Source organism: Gorilla gorilla, chromosome 7, assembly GCF_029281585.2.
Source record: "Gorilla gorilla gorilla isolate KB3781 chromosome 7, NHGRI_mGorGor1-v2.1_pri, whole genome shotgun sequence".
In the NCBI taxonomy this organism is placed as follows: Eukaryota; Metazoa; Chordata; class Mammalia; order Primates; family Hominidae; genus Gorilla; species Gorilla gorilla.
The window spans coordinates 125,840,016-125,862,760 of record NC_073231.2 but is presented as its reverse complement, the minus strand read 5'-3'; the positions used below and the strand labels follow the sequence as shown (position 1 = coordinate 125,862,760).

Here is a 22,745-nt window from a genome sequence, read left to right as displayed (position 1 = left end):
TGATGGTCACACAATGACAAAATCGCCTTAAAACCCATTTCACAGAACATAACCCTGTCATTAAGTGGTGTATGACTTTATATCAATTCCAATGCAGTTTGGCCAAAAGCATCTTCTTAGAAGGGTTTTAGGGCTATATCTTAACAACAACACTGATAAAGATTCCTTTTGCATGTTTCCCTTAAATGATAAAATGTTATGTTAAACAATTTAAACAAGGTTTTTTTTTCCTCCTGCCAGGTTTGTCAGAGTTTTCAATATGCTAATGTGCTTTGTAAATTTCTAAGAGGGGGATAAAGTATGTGGCAGTTTAAAACTGCTTTGGCCGGGCGCGGTGGCTCACGCCTGTAATCCCAGCACTTTGGGAGGCCGAGGCGGGCGGATCACGAGGTCAGGAGATCGAGACCATCCTGGCTAACACGGTGAAACCTCGTCTCTACTAAAAATACAAAAAAAAAAAAAAAAAAATTAAAACTGCTTTGATCAGAGAACCTCAGGACAGATGTTTTGCTGGACCAGGGAGCTGTGTAATAATACAGTGATGGAAAGGCTGCTCTAATGAACTCTGTAAAGCTCTATAACATAAGAAAACCACTGTGTACCTCTGAAGAAACTAAACATATAAACCATATGAAGTATTAGCTTATGAAATTGAAAAAATATATCAGGTAAAACATCGATCAGGGTATATACGTTAAAGAGTTAGTTAATGAGTTGACAATGCCCAGAACGGTTATGTATGTACATCAACAAAGATAAACTAAATCAATTAATTTCACTGTACACTTGGCTAAGCAAAACAAGGTCTTTAGTTGCAATGTAAATAAATTCATTGCTTTCCTCAAAAGAAATGCTCTTTAAGCCAAAGCATCATGCGAGTGCACACTCAGAACTGAAGCATTGTGCCAAAAAAAATTTATACTAGGTACTTTATTGTGGAAATAAAATATAAAATCCTTCCCCAGCCAAGAGTTCCATTAGAAAATGAAAAATTCAGCCTTGGCATGGACACAAATGCTTGCTTTTTTATGATCCTGGCCAACATTCCTACTCTGAGTTGCTTTGGTGCTGTGCCTGCTGCAGTCCTGGGAAGGTAGAAGGGCCCTGCCATGCACCACCTTAGCAAGCAGGGCTTCCATGGCTGCCCCAGAGCACAGGACCCCAGGGCCTGTGCCTCCCTGACATGAGTGAGGTGTTCAAATCAAAAGGTGGAAGCAGCCCCTAATCATACCAGCGCTGATTACCTGGGCAAGCAGTAAATGTGCTCTTTGCTTCCTTGAGCCATTTTCTGTTGCCCACTTATTTTTTCCAGCATGCAAACCAATGCCAGAGAGCTGATGCTGGAAATCAGAGAGGCGGCAATCCCAATCATGCTTCTTGCTACTCTAGGAAAAGGCTGATGGAAGAGGATGAAAGTATTGAATAAATGAACAGGGGAATGATCTTTAGCTTTTAAGCCTTCTGCATCCTCTTATGGTTTCAGATAATCAAGACAGAAATACCCTTTTGTGAAACATTTCACAGACAGTAGAACAAAGCTGTGCTATATAAAGGTATTTCAAAGCAGAAAACCTCAACATCCTCTTAAATAAAAACAATGTAAATAGTATATATACACACACAAGAAGTCTAGAAGAATATAAATCAAAATGTTAATGGCTAGGTTTTATAGGATGCCAATTACACACTTCAAATAAAGCTGCTTTAAAAATGTTAACAGTAGTCATCTCTGAGTTAGGGAAGATTAGAAGTAATTTTAATTTTTTTCCTGCTTGCATATATTTTCCAAATTTTCTTGACTGTATATGTGTCTTTTTTTCTTCTTTTTTTTTTGAGACAGAGTCTTGCACTCTGTCACCCAGGTTGGGGTACATTGGTGCGATCTCAGCCCACTGCAACCTCTGCCTCCCGGGCTCAAGCAATTCTCCTGCCTGAGCCTCCCGATCAGCTGGGACTACAGGAATGAGCCACTACACCTGGCTAATTTTTTGTATCTTTAGTAGAGACCGGGTTTCACCATGTTGGTCAGGCTGGTCTTGAACTCCTGACCTAAAGTGATCCACCCGCCTCAGCCTCCCAAGATGCTGGAATTACAGGCATGAGCCACCATACCTGGCATGTATATGTATCATTTTAGTACTAAAAAATATGTAAAAGTTATTTTCAAAAATCTTCCATAATTCATTCATTAATGAATTGTTGTTTGAGTAGCTCTTTGTACTTTATCAAGGTTTCCACACATTTAATCCATAAAACAATGGGAAATAGTATGATTGTCATTTCAGAGAGGAGAAAACAGACTCTGAGATGCTATAAAACTTGTTCAAAGTCAAGGAGCTAGTAACTAACAGGACTGAGATCTAGATCTCCAGATCTCTTCCAAAGTTCATGGTTTTTGTTTTCTTTTTCTCAATATTGGCTATGTCGTATGGTCTGTTATGTTCTACCGGATACATAAACCCCACAGGAATACACCTTGCATAGAATGTGCAAGCATTGGAGTTCTTACACAAAGATTTAAGCAAAGGGAAATACATAATTTTTCAAATTCAGTATTGGTTGAGGGGAAACATGTAAAACACCAGGGGAGGTTTGGAGACCAAACCTCCAAACACCAGGGAGGTAGGAAAACTTGCTCTCCTGGTTCCTATATCACATGTGCTTGGCTTCATTTTAACCCCATTCAGAAAGGGAAAAGGAAATTTGACAAAAATGAAGCCAAAACGCTTAGGGAGAAAAAGTACACATGGCACCAAATAATGAAATTAAGCTAGAGGTATTTAGACACTGCTAAATGTTGTTTTGTTGTTGTTGTTGTTGTTGTTGTTTTGTTTTGTTTTAGAGACAGAGTCTCGCTTTGTCACCCAGGCTGGAGTGCAGTGGTGCGATCTTGGCTCACTACAACCTCTGCCTCCTGGGTTCAAGCGATTCTCCTGCCTCAGCCTCCTGAGTAGCTGGGATTACAGGTGTGTGCCACCACGCCCGGCTAATTTTTGTATTTTTAGTAGGGATAGGGTTTCGCCATGGTGGCCAGGCTAGTCTTGAACTCCTGACCTCAAGTGATTTGTCTGCCTTGGCCTCCGAATGTACTGGAATTACAGGTGTGAGCCACCGCGCCCGGCTAGACACTTCTAAATGTTTATTAGAGGAGAGGGAAGACCCGGGGAAAGGTTAAAGACTTTGGAGAACAAGAAAGAGAGGGCAGAAATAGAAAAGGACGCAAAATAAGATGGGTTTGAATCCCTAGTAAGAATCATGGCCAATTTAGCATGAAGAACCCAAGACAGATATAAAAGAGGGTGAGAAAGACCCGTTAGTACCTTCATTCCTGCTGCGGCTGCAGGGCCACTGGGGTCTACAGCCTGGATGTGGCATGGCTTACTTCCTCGCACCACAAAACCCCAGCCAACCGCGTCACCAACAATCTAGAGAGGAAAACCACAATTAGCAAGCAGCCGACTGTCTCCGGCAATTTGCTTATTCTTCTGAGGGAGAGAAAACCAGCCCAGGATTAAGTATACACTGTGACGTATTTTCCTCCGTTTCTCTCTTCCCTGCCAGGGGATTGGAACACTGCTTCTATCACAAACACAGGCATCTCCCTGTAGAAAAGGTGGTAAAAAAAATCTAACCTGTTTGGCAGAAAGAAGATGCTCCCATGAGGGCACGATTCAATAAACAACTGGAAGATTTTCTCTTTCTTAGGCTGTTATACAATTTAATGTCAGACTCCAATAGAAGGTTTAGAAAAAGTCGTAACGTGGTTGAAATGTCTCTCCAGATACAATTTCTGCTCTAAGTTTGTTCTTTTCCCCAGTATCCAAATGATACACTCTTGATCCTGCAATGTCATTGAAGTCTAGCATAATTATTGAAATTACTAATGGTGGGAAATAAAGAGACCTGGCTTTTTTTTTTTTTTTTTTTTTTTTTTGAGACAGAGTCTTGCTCTGTCACCCAGGCTGGAGTGCAGTAGTGCAATCTCAGCTCACTGCAACCCCACCTCCCAGGTTCAAGCGATTCTCCTGCCTCAGCCTCCTGAGTAACTGGGATTACAGGCATGCAACATCATGCCTGGCTAATTTTGTGTATTTTTAGTAGAGACAGGGTTTCACCATGATGGTCAGGCTGGTCTCGAACTCCTGAGCTCAGGTGATCCACCCGCCTCAGCCTCCAAAGTGCTGGGATTACAGGCGTGAGCCACCACGCCCAGCCTAGCCTTGGCTTTCTAAAAACACAATATTCTCCACCAAGGGGGGAAAAGAAGTGAAAAAGTACATAAAGTTCACAATGTACAAGTAGACTCTAATCCAAAAGTTGTTTGGAATTAGAGAAGGCCTTTTCTGTAGAAATCATTATTAGAGCTGGCAGTTTAATTCCCTGGACAGCTCCTAGCCACATCTTTCACACAGATCCCAACCAAAACACAGCTGAAACACATTCACAATCAATTACTAACAATGTTGGCATTTAAATTAAAAATCAAAAATAAATACTTTCAAAATACAATCTACCCTCTCTTGAATGCTGGAGACTGAGGAAAAACAGGGAGGCAAATGAAAATTTTTGTGGAAATGCTCAAGATTTTCAGGCACTTCCGTTACTTTACAGTTTGCTGTTATTTGTATATTATACTCAATTTCACTTCCGAAGGTGGAGTTTATCTTTTCCTCTGGTACAGACATGTTGTCAGCGCCTTTCTCCTATTAACTCCTCAGCATTCAGAATGTGAAGTAGCCCTCAGCAAATGTTTGCAGCATGACTGAGTGTGGATAGAATTCTCCCCCAGCCTGAGGCAATGCCACTAAAGTTAGAAGATGAAGGAGGAGAAGTGTTTTGAAGAGGGTATGAACGTGAATTTGAGGAGATTGACAGAAGGAGACACAGGAAGGGGAGTGGGTGCGGTGATGCTGAGAGGAGCACTTTCATTCCATTTGAAGAAATCCAATGTAGGCATTAGGAACCTAAAGAACCTCCAAGAAGGGGCAGGTGGTCCGGAGCTGCTCACAGCAAGCCAGAGGCTCGTGTACCTCAAGGCATGCACACATTGTGGAAGCACCCTGCCTACGGTAGAAAAATTTATCCCACAGTTTCCTTTCTCTACCTTAACACTCCCCTAATGTTTTAAATAATTTCTAGAATTAATTATAATGCAGAAGGGATTATTGGAATCATTTGCACTTCCATTTGCCATAAAATCTAATAATAATTTAAATGACTAATGGTGGGAAATAAAATCTAAAATTATTAGATTTTTAAGGTAAATGCAAGTGCAAATGATGCCAACCTTAAAATTTGCAATTAAATTAGAATAAGTGCATAACGGAAATCTTTTCTTTAACAAAGAACACATCAAAAAATTTTTAAATGGTATATTAATAATAAAGCATGTGAAGTCCTAATGCACCTTAGTGCCTTGAGGTCAAGAAAGCCTAGTATCATAATTATGCTAAAAACAAAAAGAAAATTAGAAAAATAGTTTTCATTTCAGTCTATAAGCTACCCATTGACACATGGACACGGTGCAGAAAAATGGGCAGCACGGGAGAAAAAGGCCAGACCATCAGCCTACCGTGAATGTCTTCCTTGCATACGGAGCCCCGGGAGTAAGGAGTTCCTCAGAGGTGACAGGTCTCTTCAGCACTGTCAGACAAACACAATGTCAAGACATAAGCACTTCCAAGTCCTCTATCCATGCATTCAGCAGCTATTTATTGATATCTCGTAGGTGACCATCAGTGAGAAAAAGTGGCAAAGATCCCTGCCTCACAGTTTATATTTTAGCTGAATGGAGACAGAAAATAGCAGCAAACATAAATAACCCTAAACCTACCTTACAAAGCTAAGGAAAAAAAGAAAGGGAAGGAAAGCAAGAGTGCCAGGGGTGGGGATAAGGGGGCAGGTCAATTTTTTTTAAGACGGAGTTTCGCCCTTGTCACCCACGATGGAGTGCAATGATGTGATCTCGGCTCACTGCAACCTCCGCCTCCTGGGTTCAAGCAATTCTCCCGCCTCAGCCTCCCGAGTAGCTGGGATTACAGGCACCCAACACCACATCTGGCTAATTTTTGTATTTTTAATAGAGACAGGGTTTCACCATGTTGGCCAGGCTGGTCTTGAACTCGTGACCTCAGGCAATCTGCCCGCCTCAGCCTCCCAAAGTGCTGGGATTACATGCATGAGCCGCCCGGCCTCACTTCCTTCTTAACACCTAGGACTGCATGTACCCACTGCTTTCTGCCCTGAGTAATAATGCTAGTGAACTTTTCTGAGTACTCAACATACGCTAGAGAGGCACCATGTGAGGTGAATATATTAACTCACTTAATCATCACAAGAATGAATGAGTTAGGATCATTGTTATCCCCATTTTATAACTGCAAAAACAACCTTAGAAAAGTTAAATTGATTGTGTCCAAGGTCCCAGAGCGAATGGGTGGCAGAAGTAGCATCAAACTCAGGCATTAGACACCAGCACCCACACTCTCAGCTACTGTGCCACACTTACTCTGGGCCATGCTGTCCTGCAAGCAAAAGAAAGGGTCTAGAATCTCAGGAAGATAGTGGCATGCTGTCCTCCTGAGATACCCGTTCACATCAGCTCACTGCTGTTGCCCACCAAGATGGCAGACAGCAGCCAATTCCTGACTTGCGGCTGCCTAAAACCCACCAATACTGAACCCCCCCATCCATCCTGTGCTCACTAAGAACTGGAGAGGGGCTGTCGTATCCTCCCCAAGTAGCCAGGGGGTCAGGGGACAGAGACCATTCTAATCCAGCTCTGCAGACATTGTGAACTTGAAGTGCCACAGAGAAACAGAAAAGGCCCCAGGCAAGGGGCCTAACCTGGTGAAGTGGCATCCTCTGATCCCCTTTGCTAGTGACAGTCAGAAGTCAGGTACCAGTCCTGGAAAGAGTGTGCAGCAGACAAGGAAAGGCAGCATGGGGCGAGGCCTGATGATCTACCAGGCAGCTGGACCTTGCCCACTGGTTACATGAACGGCCTTCTGGCCTGAGAAGCACCCTCTCAGTGAAAGGCAATCCAGTGCTTCTTGTTGAGGTGACAGCTTGCTGATCTTATCACCTTTGCTTTCAGAAATCTCATAAAAGCAAAAATTAATTTATGTTCGCCAAACAAGAGGGAGTAGGTCAAATATCAAGATGGAAACAATCTCTCAGCAGATGGATGGGAGGTAAGAAAAGTGGTCAGTATTTGAGGACTGAGATCTTTTTTATTCCCTGTCAGATAACTCTCTCTCCACTCCCCATAAACCCTCAGGGGGCTTATGAATTTGGATACATGAATCACACTGTACTATTTGGCAGCAGAGCTGACCATTCATTTTAATGCAGTTCTCTTTATTATGTTGAAAAATATAGAAACTTTGAGGCCTAGGGAAAACTTTTTTCTTTTCATATCCTTGGAAGCTTATTTGCTTATCACAATGACACTAATAACATCAATATCTTTAGTACTGTTTTTTTGTGTCTGGCTTAGGGCATTTATATACAGTACTAAAACAACATATCCTGGTGTATTTCAGATAATTAATTTTTAAATGCATCACTGTGAAGGCCTGATCATCTGCTTGAGAAAAAAAAAAATCACAGATGAACTCACTGGGTCTTGGGAATCCTCTTAAGAGTGAGAGAGAAGTTTGTCAAACTATGGGTAAGAAGTGGGATTTACAAACCACAACTCAGTCCTGACAGCTCTTGTCCTTGGAGACCCATGAAAGGAAACAAGACCTTTTTCTTCTGCCTGCATAACAGTAAACGCTTCCCTTTGACCCAGAGGCAAGGAGAAAGAGGAAACAATACTAACCTACCTCAGGGAACATGGATTTTGTTGCTAATTTCAGTAATTAACACTTTTTTCATACTCCATCATAAGCAATCAAAAACATGTAAAATGGTTATGGCACCACTGACCCTTTTATTGAAACTGAGATCTTTTGCTTTTAACTTTGAGGATGCCTGTCAGATTTCTATGAAGGCTTCAAACATCCCATTTCTAAGAATTCAGTTCTCCTTTTTCATTCTACTTTAGCAGCAAGCTCCAGTAATTGAAAAACCCAATACTCAACGACTCTTCAGCCAGGACAGTGTGCAAGCAAGCTTCTTCATTCACTTACAGGTTACATTTATTCCTGCTGCTAACACTCCAGAAGGCAGCAAAAAAAGAAAAAAAGTTAGATCAGGAAAAAGAGCCACCTTCCTAGATAATACCATTAGATGACAGAGTTTTCTCTCAAAGCCTTTTGAACTGCATCAATTAGCCCTTATTCTTACTAACATGAAATGTTTTGTTTTTTTCTCCAAAGAGGTGGTGTTTTCATTGAGTTGGGGGTTATGACCTGTCATCTTTGTATCCCCAAGATCTGATGATGAGGAAACAACATGAACAAAAGGAACAGAGCCTCTTCCTCGAAGGTGATGACAGACTGAACTGGGGGTGGACAGTGCCTTAAACAAATGCGTTTGAGAGTGTTCTCTGGCGGTTACTGTAGTGATGGACCACACATCCTCATCCTGGCAAGTGAGGACATTAGGTGGGTAAGGGATGGTGAGAAAGGGTAGTTTCAATGGATTACCAGTTCCTGGGTGGCTGATGAACTGATTGGGTGGAGGAAGGATTGTTTCTAAGTACATGTTCACCAACAATTTTGTGCCTAGATTTTTTTCCTGGAATATAAAGGCCATGGAGGTTGATGAACAGATTTTGAAACCACAAGGCACCCAGGGTCAATTCCAGGGATAGCTGGGTTTGCACACATCCATGCTTCTTCCTTAAGGGTGTTGGGCCCCAACAGATCTTTGCATCGGCTGCATTCTGGGGAAGTGCTGTTTCCCCTGCTGTGAACACTGTCACACCCTGCCCAAAACCCCCTTCAGGGCTCAGGGACTTCTCCCAGCTCCGAGAGTGCTAATGGCGACAGCCCTCAGCTGTCTTGGAGACCATCTCTCTGAAGACACCTGCTTTGCCCAAGGTCATGCCCTCCTCCCAGGGGCAGCCAATACCTAATAAGTGGCCAACATGTGGATCTAAAGGCCCAGCCCCCTCAACACAACTCCAGGCAACTTGGAAGGGCCATCCCAGCTCCAGAGGTCTTACTGGGTCAAAGATAGCCTTCATTGAGACTGGGCTACAACCCAATTTCTCCTTCAGCCCAATTCCTCCTTCCCTTCCATTCAACACGTGTGGACCCCAAGAGCATGCTCTAACTTATTGGAACCCACACACTAGTCTCCCGCTATCTCAGATTCTGCTTCCCAGGGACCTGCCCAAGTCCCCACAGTCTTAGGAGCGGGGCCACCTTTCGGGCACTCACCAGACTTGGGGTTGCAGAGCACAGGGGGGCTGCTGCTGAGGGTGGGGCTGCTACTGAAGTAGCCACTGCTGCCACAGCTGCTCATGCTGCTTCTCCTCACTGCAGACACGATCTTGATCTCCTTGCTGGGGCTCACTGTGTAGGCCAGAGAACACACACAGTCACCAAGGGGGTGGTCTCGGCTCACTAGAGCACATAGGCTTTCAACTGCAAGGTCCAGAGGGTCCAGGAGAAAGCACACTGGTCTTAGTGGCAGAAAAACAAGAACTTGAGTTGCAGCTCTGCCACTTACTTTATATTATATATATATATATATATATATTTTTGAGATGGAGTCTTGCCCTGTTGCACAGGCTGGAGTACGTGACACAACCTGGGCTCACTGCAACCTCTGCCTCCTGGGTTCATGCGATTCTCTTGCCTCAGCCTCCTGAGTAGCTGGGACCATAGGTGTCCGCCACCACGCCCGGCTAAATTTTGTACTTTTAGTAGAGATTTGTTCTCTGTCACCCCCTGATAACGGGTGGATAACCAGTCACTTTTTTGTGGTTACTGGTGTAAATGCCCACAGAAATAATCTTCTTATTCATCTTTGAAATGGATAGCTTTTCAAAGTTGTGATTTACAAAACTGAATAATTAAATGATATATAAAAACTACTTGTAAGGCCGGGCGCGGTGGTTCACGCCTGTAATCCCAGCACTTTGGGATGTCAAGGCAGGAGAATCAGGAGGTCAGGAGTTTGAGACCAGCCTGGCCAACATAGTGAAACCCCATCTCTACTAAAAATACAAAAATGACAGGCATGGTGAAACGTGCCTGTAGTCCCAGCTACTTGGGAGGCTGAGGCAGGAGAGTCTCTTGAACCTGGGAGACAGAAGTTGTGGTGAGCCAAGACTGCACCACTGCACTCTAGCCTGGGCAACAGAGCGAGACCCTGTCTAAACAAATAAACAAACAAAAACTTGTATTTATTTATTTATTTTTAAATTTTTTGGACAGACGAGGTCTTGCTATATTGCTCAGCCTAGTCTCAAACTCCTGATCTCAAGTGATTCTCCCACCTCAGCCTCCCAAGTAGCTGAGATTACAGGTGTGTGCCACCATGCCAGGCACGAATGGCTTGTAAATGAAAAGTAAATAAGGTATGAGTGAGAGCCTAGAGGCCTTCTATAATTCAAATACATAATTTTATAAAACAGAGTCCTGGCATCTAAGTTGGCTGTGCAAGAAAAACTTAGGGTTTCGGAATTTTTTTCATACTTCTTGGTTATGAATAAGTAAAAATTCTACGCTCTGATAGAGAACAGAATTTCACAAAGGTGAGTCATGGCTCCACTATTTCTCAAAAGACAAACACTTGAGCTCCAATAAACGCCGGGATGGCATACCTGACATAAAGCTGGTAGATTTCCGATTGTCATGGCTCTGCTTCCTCAGGCAGAAGGGACTGTCATGAGTTTCCTGGGAGGAGGGGGACTTTTCATTGAGCAGCTCCATCAGTCTTCGCCTCCGCCGGAAGTTCATTCTGAACTGGTAGAGAAGATTGCTGTCCACAAATGGGTGCTTGTTGGACACTGGGGAGAAAAAAGAAAACAACCAATGAGGATTATCTGGCATCCTGGCCACTGAGCGCTACAGCCAAAGGACTGCAGGCAACAGCGGCAAAAGTCTCAAGAAAGACTTCTCTTCCACAGATGCCACATAAGCTGCCGCCCATCCGCCCATGGTCCCAAGTTCTTTCCACATGGCATGCACTTTAAAAATTTGCTAACCAATTCCTCTGGGGGACTTTGCCTGACCTTGCTTTCAATCTGAGTTCTATTCTTCCTAGTGTTCTCCTGGCTCCTGTGCTGCCTCCACCAAAGCACTGATAACACTGCACCCTCACTGTCTGCCCCTTCTCTTTCCCTCTAAACTCTAAGCTTGTTGGGGCAGTGATCATGGCTTCACTTACTCATGTGTCCCCAGTGCCCAGCAGAGAGCTTGTCTCATAGCCACACTCGATTCTTTTTTTTTTTTGAGATGGTGTCTCGCTCTGTCACCCAGGCTGGAGTGCAATGGCATGATCTCGGCTCACTGCAACCTCCGCCTCCCAGGTTCAAGCGATTCTCCTGCCTCAGCCTCCCGAGTAGCTGGGATTACAGGTGCCCACCACCACACCTGGCTAATTTTTGTATTTTCGTAGAGACGGGGTTGCACCATGTTGGCCAGGCTGGTCTCGAACTCCTGACCTCAACTGATCCACTCTCCTCAGCCTCCCAAAGTGCTGGGATTACAGGCGTGAGCCACCACGCCCAGCCCCTCAATTCATTTTTTAAAACTTTTTATTTTGAGGCCAGGTGTGGAGGCTCATGCTTGTAATCCCAGCACTTTGGGAAGCCAGGATGGGTGGATCACTTGAGGTCAGGAGTTTGACACCAGCCTGGCCAACATGGTGAATCCTCGTCTCTACTAAAAATACAAAAATTAGCCAGGTGTGGTGGCATACACCTGTAATCCCAGCTATTTGGGAGGCTGAGGCATAAGAATCACTTGAACCCGGGAGGCAGACATTGCAGTTAGCTGAGATTGCACCACTGCACTCCAGCCTGGGCAACAGGGCAAGACTCTGTCTCAGAAAAAAACAAAATAACTTCTTATTTTGAAATAATTATAGACTTACAGAGAGTTGCACAGAAAATACAGAGACCACACACTGTATGATTCCATTCATATGGAATGTCCAAAACAGAGGCATTTCTAGAGACAGAAGTATACTGGTGGTTGCCAAGGGCTGGAGGGGGGCCTTGGGGTTGGTTTGGGAGGGGTATTAGCTACAGCACACAATTTCTTTTTGAGGTGATGAAAATGTTCTAAAATTGCCTGTTGTGATGATTGCAAAACTCTGTAAATATGCTAAGAACCACTCAATTGTACACTTTAATGAATTGCTTGGTATGTGAACTATATCTTCATAAAGCTGTTAAAAAAAATCGGCAAAGAGTACAGAGAGTTCCTGGGTACCCTTCACCCAGATTTTCCCAATGGTAATCCCTTACATAAATAACTATAGTATAATATCAAACCAGAATGTTGACATCGGTACAGTCTACAGCCCTTATTCAGATGTCACCAGCTTTTACATGCACTGATTTGTGTGTGTGAGTGTGCATGTGTGTGCAGGAGCACATATAGTTCAATGTGGTTTTATCACACGTAGAGATTTCTGTAACCACCACAACAATCATGGCAGAAGAACTCTCTCCCTGTGTTTCCCCTCTATGGCCTCCTTCACTGAGTTCCTGATGCCTGGCAACCACCTTTGCTCTCCATCTCTACAATGTTATCACTTTGAGAACATTATGTAAGTGGAATCATACTATCTGTTGCCATTTATGTTTGCTGTTTAATACATAAATAAATGGTTACCCAATAATAAAGCCTGCTTAGTCCCTAAGGAAATCTATACTTTATTTATTTACTAATTTATTTAGAGATAGAGACTCACTCTGTTGCCCAGGCTGGAGTGCAGTGGCACGATCATAGCTCACTGCAGCCTCGAACTCCTGGGCTCAAGCGATCCTCCTGCCTCAGCCTCCCAAGTAGCTAGGACTGCAGGCACACACCACTGTGCCCAGCCAAAATCCACACTTTAGAGTGATATAAACATGCCAGTGTGTCAACTTGAAGTCAGTAATAACAAGAGCTAGCCCTCATACAGCATGTCCTATAAACCCAGCATGACTTTAAGTAAGTGTCTTACATGTTCTAATTCCTTTAATTATCACAACAGCTTGGGATACAGGTACCATTATTTTATTTCCTTTTTTTTTCTTTTTTTTTTTTGAGACAGAATTTCACTCTTGTTTTCCAGGCTGGAGTGCAATGGCACAATCTCGGCTCACTGCAACCTCCACCTCTCGTGTTCAAGTGATTCTCCTGCCTCAGGCTCCCAAGTAGCTGGGATTACAGGCATGCGCCACCACACCCACACCTGGCTACTTTTGTATTTTTAGTAGAGACGGGGTTTCTCCATGTTGGCCAGGCTGGTTTCAAACTCCAGATCTCAGGTGATCTGCCCACCTCGACCTCCCAAAGTGCTGGGATTACAGGCACAAGCCACCGCGCCCGGCCTATTTTATTTCTTTTTTATTTTTTTTTTCCTATTTTTGATGAGGAAACTGAAGTCCAAAGGTATTAGGAAGTCACCCAAAGAAGACATAGTAAATGGCAGAGGTAGAAATATAATACAGTATCTGATTCCAGAGTCCAAGTTCCAAACCACTGCTCTTACTGCTTCTGTGAGAAACAATTCCTTCTCCAGATCGTCATAAAAATCAAAACCATGTCCCATAAAACTGCTCATGTATGACTATTAGTCTGGATGTACATCCAATTCTATACCATTTATATCTTAGAAATCCATTGAGATTTATTTATTGTCTCAATTTTATACTTTGAGTTCATGATTCTTGGAGCTATAGTGCAGGTGGTACATCAGGCCCCAAAAGCCATGTTCCTGGATCATTTCTGTCGTCTGTAGAGTCATCAGGGACTCTGCAAACTGGTCACCATCATGCGGAAGTCTCATGCAACTTTCCCCCAAAAGCAAAAAACTTGCATAGATGACACAAAAACAGAAGACACACAAATATCTAATTAGCACATGAAAAGAGGCTCAACCTCATTAGTCAATATGGAAATACACAGTAAAACCCCACAATGAGGCCAGGTGCAGTGGCTCATGCCTGTAATTCCAGCACTTTGGGAGGCAAAGGCTGGTGAATCACTTGAGGTCAGGAGTTGGAGACCAGCCTGGCCAAGATGTTGAAACCCAGCCTCTGCTAAAAATACAAAAATTAGCCAGGCATGGTGCGTGCCTTTAGTCCCAACTACTCAGGAGGCTGAGCTGGGAGGATCGCTTGAGCCTGGGAGGTGGAGGTTGCAGTGAGCCAAGATCACTCCATTGCACTCCAGCCTGGGTGACAGAGCAAGACTCCACTATTTTTTTGTTGTTTGATCATCCATCCCTTTATTCAACTACCATGTATTGAGTTAGGTTGACTATATACCAGATACTTTCCTTGCCCAGTGTTTTAGGAAAAAAATGATAAAAACAGAAGTTAAACAAAAAATTCAATCCTGGCAACTTTTTTTGGATTGTAAAATTCAAAATGTTATAAACCACTAGGAAAATAATCTAGATAATAAAAACCCATTAAGAATCATATTAATGCATTTATCAGTCATGCTAACTGGTTCAACAGTCTCTTTTCTATTTCACAAACAGCATCACATCCTCTCTAGGTCAACATCAACACATGCAATCTAGGGTTGTAACTATATTTATTATCTACATATGTTAATGAACAATTATTCTGGTCACATAAATGTCAAGTCTCACAACATGGGTCCCTACTAAGAGAGCACCAGTGCCAGCATTTAATCTAATAATCCATATGGGTATTCCACAGTTTTTAAATGGTGATATTCACTTTGGCCAAATGAATAAAGTTGGCCTCAAAGACAAGTATAGTTAATTCAGTGGTATTTCTACATGTTCTTAATAAATAATCTGGACAGGTGTGGTGGCTCACACCTGTAATGCCAGCACATTGGGAGGCCAAGGTGGGAGGATAGCATGAGGCCAGGAGTTCAAGACAAGCCTGGGCAACATATTCTGTCTCCAAAAATAAAATGAAATTAAAATATTAGCCAGGCATGGTGGAGCATGCCTATAGTCCTAGCTACTCAGGAGACTGAGGCAGGAGGATCGCTTGAACCCAGGAGGTTGAGGCTGCAGTGAGCCGTGATCACACCATTACATTCCAGCCTGGGCAACAGAGTGCGATCCTGTCTCAATCAACCAGTCATCAATGAATGCTCATGCATGTAATCCCTGCACTTTGGGAGGCTGAAATGGGAGGATCACTTGAGGCCAGGCATTCAAGACCAGCTTGGGAAACATAGTGAGACTCTGTCTCAAAAAATAAAATATAAAATATAATAAAATCATAAATAAACCAACCATTCTTGAATTCAGGAGAGGCTCACCTAATGCAACCTGGACCAAAAAATAAGTCAATCACACTTTGATATGATAGCTACCAATGTGGCTCTCTTGTGGATAGTCAAATTTTTACATAAATTCACTACATCGCTATACTCAGTAATGCTATAATAAAATTTTGCAGGTAAGTTATTTCTGGCAACCTTCTGAGTTTATTGAGATTTTTTAAAAATCCTCAAGTTGGCTTTGGCAACAGTATCTTAAAATTATAACCTGCAAATATATAGCCCTGTATACATTTATTAAGACCTACTGTTTTCTCTTTGCACAGTGAATTACATAAAATATTGGCTCTGTATAAATAAATCCAGAAAAGCATTCTAAATCCAAAAAAAATCTATAACAGACTTCAAAGTACTTTGAGATTATTTTTAAATGAAATAGAAATTTGACTGCTGACCTAATTATGTATCTCCTCCAGCTTTAATTACTGACCCAGTGTTTAGTTTACACCCAGTCTCCATCTTATACCTCCCCACCTCTATACCACCTGTAACCAACAGGGCAAACATACTATCTAAGATCAAATACAAAAGTCAACTTTATATAGTCCTTCTTCATCACATTCTCTCCCCAATAGAACAGGTGACCTCCAACATGAGGAAGTCAGGTAACATGAAGGCCAGATGAGATAGTCAACTATAAGTGTTCAGCATAATGCCAAATACATTGTAAGTACTCAATAAATTATACATTTATTATTTTACAACCACTGTTGTTTTTTACTGTTATCATCATCTATTGATGATATGCTGACATTTGGCCTAGGAGAATTCAATTTTATGGGATATAATATTTAATTTTCAAGGATTTTCAAGAATTTTCAATTCATCTTCAATTTTCAAGGATGAATTTGGATCCGAGTGTCTCAGGAGCAGCCACCCTCCCTGAAATGAAGGTTGCCACGTGTTTATTCACCTAGCTGTGTGGCTGGCACAGATGGAGTCGAGTTCTCCTCTCAGCATACAAAAGTGACAATTGTATGTATCACTTGCATTGTTGCCAATAAGTTATTAATATTTTGCCTTTTTTCTGTCTTTCATTAAAAGTTTAATGATATAAACAGTTTAATGACATAGAGTTTAATACATTTGCTTTGTGTGTGAGTAAAGTTTTAGGTTTAATATATATAATCACAGCTTCAAAAGCTGAAGGAGTGCAGGTAGACAGCCATATTATGGCACCAATAAATCACACGTGACATCCATTCATTTATTTGACAAACTGAGCACCTACTAAGTACCATACTCCATCCCAGCTACTGATCTTAACATTGTGATTGAAATATGACACCTTCATCTGCTCATCTCTTTATGCTCACTAATACCAAAGCCTGCTAAAGGAGACATCATTTCACACAAGAACAAGGCAATTAAGTTGGAACTTTATTGACAATTTTTATGCTGAATAACTTTGAGAAATTTCTTTTTCTTTTCTTTTCTTTTCTTTTTTTTTTTTTGAGACAGGGGAGCCTTGCTATGTCACCCAGGCTGGAGTGCAGTGGCATGATCTTGGCCCACTGCAACCTCCGCCTCATGGGTTCAAGTGACTCTCCTGCCTTAGTCCCCTGAGTAGCTGGGGTTATAGGCACCTACCACCATGCCTGGCTAATTTTTGTATTTTTAGTGGAGACAGGGTTTCACCATGTTGGCCAGGCTGGTCTCAAACTCCTGACCTCAGGTGATCCACTCGCCTCAGCCTCCCAAAGTGCTGGGATTACAGGCATGAGCCACCGTGCCCGGCCTACTTTTAGAAAATTTATCATACAACGAAAAGTACAAGTTTTACAGCCAGGTATCTTCAGTTTCAATCCTAGCTCTGCCACATTTACTATCTGAGTATTTGGGCAACTTGTTCAATTTTTTGAATATATTCCATGCGAAGGAAAAATGAGATAATTTATGTAAGAGATATGGCACGGCATCTGACATAGAGTGTTGTAAGCCTTCTTCATTTTAGACTTCTAAAGATTGACTTCACACTTTGCTCATTTAAGTTCCTATGCAGAACTCATTTCCTCTATCTTTTCTGCCTTTTTTTTTTAAATTTACTACTTATTCTGAAATTCTAATTCTTCTAACTTTTTTTTCTTTTTTCTTTTTTTTTCCTTTTTTTTTTTTGAGACAGAGTCTCGCTCTGTTGCCCAGGCTGGAGTGCATTGGTGCAAGCTTGGCTCACTGCAACCTCCACCCACTGAGTTCAAGCAATTCTCCTGCCTCAGCCTCCCAAGTAGCTGAGACTACAGGCGTGCACCACCATGCCCAGCTAATTTTTTGTATTTTTAGTAGACATGGGGTTTCACCATGCTGGCCAGGCCGGTCTTAAACTCCTGACCTCGTGATCTGCCCACCTTAGCCTCCCAAAGTACTGGCATTACAGGTGTGAGCCACTGCGCCTGGCCTAACTTTCTTTAAAGAACACATTGCCCTTCTCTGAGCAGTTTGTTACCTTTTTACCTATGAAAAACATATGAAATCATAACCAGATATACAGCTAAAGTTTAGTGAGTGCACCACTGGAAGATATTCAAACTTGAGAAGTTGATGGAAAGCAAAAAATAAAGCAGTGCATTAAGACACAGTAAGGTTTGGGAAATAACTAGATTATGAAAGTCAAAGATCGTTTTTATAGTCATAAATTATATAAGTAGAGGCTCAAGAATCAACAACAGCTAAATGACATAGAGTTTATATTCCAGAGGGAGAAAAGTTGATTTTTTTGTACACTTTTTTGGGACAGTCTTGCTCTGTCATCCAGAGTGGTGCAATTTTGGCTCACTGCAACTTCTGCCTCCAGGGTTCAAGCAATTGCCCTGCCTCTGCCTCCCAAGTAGCTGGGATTACAGGCATGAGCCACCATGCTCAGCCTGATTTTTTTTTTCTTTTTCTTTTTTTTTCGAGATGGAGTTTTTGCTCCGTTGCCCAGGCTGGAGTGCAATGGTGCGATCTCGGATCACTGCAACCTCCACCTCCTGCGTCAGCCTCCCGAGTAGCTGGGATTACAGGCGCCTGCCACCACACCCCACTAATTTTGTATTTTTAGTAGAGATGGGGTTTCACCATGTTAGTCAGGCTGATCTCGAACTCCTGACCTCAGGTAATCTACCTGCCTCAGTCTCCCAAAGTGCTAGGATTACAGGTGTGAGCCACTGCACCTGGCCTCAGCCTGATTTTTTTCCTACACATTAACATGTAATTCTCCATACTGAATATAAAAATCCTTGCTACATAAACAACTTACTTTTTGTTAAACACAGAAAAAAAATAATCCATGATATGGAAAAAAAAGTAAAGAGAAGGAAGAAAAAAAGCATGGGGAACAGTTTGTTTGTGCCTGTAAGTCTTAAATTTGTTCCAATTCTACATTTCTCAGATCCCAGTGATATACAGGACCTTCATATTATAGTAAATGCATACATACCATTTGATAAATTTCATTTTTTGCTCCTTGGAACTATTTATCTGTAAATAGGACAAACATTCAAAGAGGCAGTGTTCAACATCTACATTCAATATCTAATGTTCCAGTTGTGATCTTACCAGTTGTAATTGAAAACTGACAATTTGTTACTCATCCAACTGATAATTTCTGGGACTTTCCAAGCCTTCCCTTTTGCTTTGGTAGAATTCTCTAGGGGCTTGTCTTGACTTCGTATTAAATGGGATTTAAACTAGGAAGAAAAGCAGACGTAGCCAGAAAGCTAGAGCCACATAAATACAACAGGATCTCTGTGTAGGAAAGTTGGAACTCTAGAAGCACTCAATTCACTATTTGGTCAAAGAAAAACAGATCCCTATACACCGTTAGGTTTAACTGCAGAAATCATGAGGGAAATATCATGTAGTTTACCAAAATAATAAAGTGACATGGTACAGATATATTCTTCTTTTTGTGGATAACATGACTACATTTTCCTCCCTTATATATTATTAGGATGATTTTAGCAGACAAAGAAATAATAGAAGCTGATTACTTAAAAGGGGGAAAATTGGCTCCCATTCAACTCATGCATGCAGTCCAAGGATGAATATAAAAAAGTATCATCTTGAATTCTACAGGTTCTCCTGAATATAAAAATATTTTAGCTGGGCGCAGTGGCTCACGCCTGTAATCTCAGCACTTTGGGAGGCCGAGGCAGGTGGGTCACCTGGGGTCAGGAGTTCGAGACTAGCCTGGCCAACATGGTGAAACCCTGTCTCTAGTAAAAACATAAAAATTAGCCAGGCATGGTGGTGCACACCTGTAATTCCAGCTACTTGGGAGACTGAGGCACGAGAATCACTTGAACCCAGGAAGCAGAGGTTGTAGTGAGCCAAGATCATGCCACTGCACTCCAGCCTGGGCATAGAGTGAGACTCTGTCTCAAAAAAAAAAAATTTAGTCTACTTATCTAGTTGGAAGGAGTAAGGCACATACTTTCATTCATCCTTGAAATGCTTGCTCATAAATGATATAACACAACAGGCATCATGAAGCATGTGAACTGAATCCAGCACTATGATAGCACCACATAGGGAATGCGCAGATATCAACTGTGCCCTGGATGACACATCATCAAACATTTTTAAAAGGTGGTCTTGGACTTACGGTCACGTAAACAACTTAGTAGACTGAAAACAGACTTAAACAGAGAGGGAATAAAGATGATGATTATCCTACTGAGGAAGAAGAAGGTCAGCAAGATGGGGCTAACTGCAAACCAGTGTCAAAGTTACAGAGGTCATCAAGATCACCTTAAAGACATAAGACCCTCACTAGCTGCCAGCTCACTGCTTCACCAAGTGCATGAGGGTGGCTGGCGCTTCTGTGAAGGATCATTTTTTTGGTCACCAAGGATGGCACTCTATCCAACCATTCACTCCTTTTCCTCTTATTTTCTTAGCTACTACTGATCTCTGATAGACTAGCCCTGATAGACATTGCTCAAGATCACAGATAAACTGCAAGGATAAATGGATGGTAGACCTATTCCTTAGACTTGGTGTTTCTAGAAGGTGAGTAAATTCTGCATACAAAAGTACTGTGGTTTCCGGGCCAGCAAGACTTAAGCTTTAACTTCTTTCACACATCCAGGGATAGATTTGCAGTATTTTGTCTTCTGGGTCCTGCTAGATCACAGTCCGACAGAGTCCAAGCATCTGACATCATTTAGTATATTTCATAATTTAAAAATGGTCAAGACTGAAGAAATATTCATAACATGCTTTTTAATCATGCATTTGTAGAAAAACCTTATTTAAGAATTAGTTACACAGATGCTTGAAGGCAGCATGCTCGTTAAGAGTCATCACCACTCCCTAATCTCAAGTACCCAGGGACACAAACGCTGCGGAAGGCCGCAGGGTCCTCTGCCTAGGAAAACCAGAGAACTTTGTTCACTTGTTTATCTGCTGACCTTCCCTTCACTATTGTCCTGTGACCCTGCCAAATCCCCCTCTGCGAGAAACACCCAAGAATGATCAATAAAAAATAAAAAATAAAAAATAAAAAAAATAAAAAAAGAATTAGTTACAACAGAAAAGTTAAAGCTATTTTTTTTTTAAGAAAATCTGACTGGAGGCTATTAACCTTAGTACACTTATGCAGGAACAGAAAACCAAATACCTCGTGTTCTCACTTGTAAATGGGAGCTAAATGATAGGAACTTATGAATGCAAAGAAGGAAACAACAGCCAAGCCAAGCGTGGTGGCTCATGCCTGTAATCTCACCACTTTGGGAGGCTGAGGCAGGCAGACCACTTGAGGCCAGGAGTTCGAGACCAGCCTGGCCAACTCAGCAAAACCCCGTCTCCATTAAAAATGAAAAAAGATTAGCCCGGTGTGGTGGCACACGCCTGTAATCCCAGCTACTTGGGAGGCTGAAGCCCAAGAATCACTTGAACCTGGGAGGAGGAGGTTGCAGTGAGCCAAGATTGTGCCACTGCACTCCAGCCTGGGAAACAGAGCAAGACACTATTTCAAAAAACAACAAAAAAAGACCAGGCCCTGGGGCCTACATAAGGGGTAAGGTGGAGGTGGGAGGAGGAGACGAGAAGAAAAGATAACTATTGGGCACTGGGCTTAATATCCTGGGTGATGAAATAATATGTACAATAACCCCCCGTAATACATGTTTACTTACATAACAAACCTTCGCATGTACCCCCAAACCAAGAATAAAAGATTTAAAAAAAAAAAAAAAGAAAGAAAGAAAGAAAAGAAAACCTGAGCTGTACACTTAAGGCCATCTCAACCATCTCAAGCCATCCTAAATGGAAGCAGTAGTTGAAGGAGCCCTATTTCCTAAAGCAGCAAAAGTCCTTGAATCGACTTTTCAAAACAGTAAGCAATTGTTTTTAAGTGCCTACTCCATAAAAACGGTGCTAGCTGCTTGGGATACAAAACTCTCCAAAAGGCAATAACAACAGTGAGTCAGAGGACTGAAATAATTACTTCCTTAGCACTGCCAACATTAAGAAGAGGATATGAAAGCAGGAAATTGATTGTAGGACATAAAGTCCTATTAACTGATATTACTGAAACAAAATACTTCACATTCACAAAGTTATAACCCACTTACACTTATTTAATTGATTGAAGGGAGGCAAGAGGATGGAAAAGAGGTAAAAGGATTCAAAGTAACTTTAGTAAAGATAGAAAACCAAACATGACACTGTGATTGTCTGAGTGCTGCAGCTTCTGTGTCTTACTGCCAGAAATGTAAAGGCAATAAACAGATGGAAAGTCAAACTATGTTTTATTCTTCTGTATGTATCATTAAACGATAGCTGGGGTGGCCGGGCATGGTGGCTCACGCCTGTAATCCCAGCACTTTGGGAGGCTGAGGCGGGCGGATCACCAGGTCAGGAGATTGAGACCATCCTGGCTAACACGATGAAACCCCATCTCTACTAAAAATACAAAAAATTAGCTGGGCATGGTGGCGGGCGCCTGTAGTCCCAGCTTCTCGGGAGGCTGAGGCAGGAGAATGGCGTGAACCTGGGAGGTGGAGCTTGCAGTGAGCTGAGATGCGACACTGCACTCCAGCCTGGGTGACAGAGTGAGACTCCGTCTCAAAAAAAAACTAAATAAACAAATAAAAATAATAGCTGGGTACATTCCAAAGACTAGAAAGAACCTCTACTGTTAGTGATAACATGCAGAACAAGAGGTAGGATTTTCAAAGATAATCTTGTTTATCAGAGACTAGATTGTACTGTAAGTGCAGAGAAGCCTAAAAACAAAATTATTTCATCTGGCAAATGGAATATCTCAGATACATAATTCAACAAAAGAAATCTGTAACTCTATTCTAGATCTTTTGAAATTATTGGCAAAATAATTAAACCCAAAGGCCCGATCAAAGTATTTCAGTGTCGATT

At 42.1% G+C, this 22,745-nt stretch overlaps 1 protein-coding gene across 1 annotated transcript in view; it reads right to left on the bottom strand.

The window, feature by feature from the left end:
* DEPTOR (DEP domain containing MTOR interacting protein) overlaps positions 1 to 22,745 on the bottom strand; it is a 178,796-nt gene that overhangs the window by 41,708 nt on the left and 114,343 nt on the right. Inside the window, exons 5-8 of the mRNA XM_019032870.4 lie at positions 10,724 to 10,909; positions 9,333 to 9,467; positions 5,573 to 5,643; positions 3,321 to 3,425 (exon numbers count right to left, since the gene is read on the bottom strand). Of these exons, the coding sequence (XP_018888415.1) occupies positions 3,321 to 3,425; positions 5,573 to 5,643; positions 9,333 to 9,467; positions 10,724 to 10,909 (497 nt within the window). The remainder of the gene's footprint in view (positions 1 to 3,320; positions 3,426 to 5,572; positions 5,644 to 9,332; positions 9,468 to 10,723; positions 10,910 to 22,745) is intronic.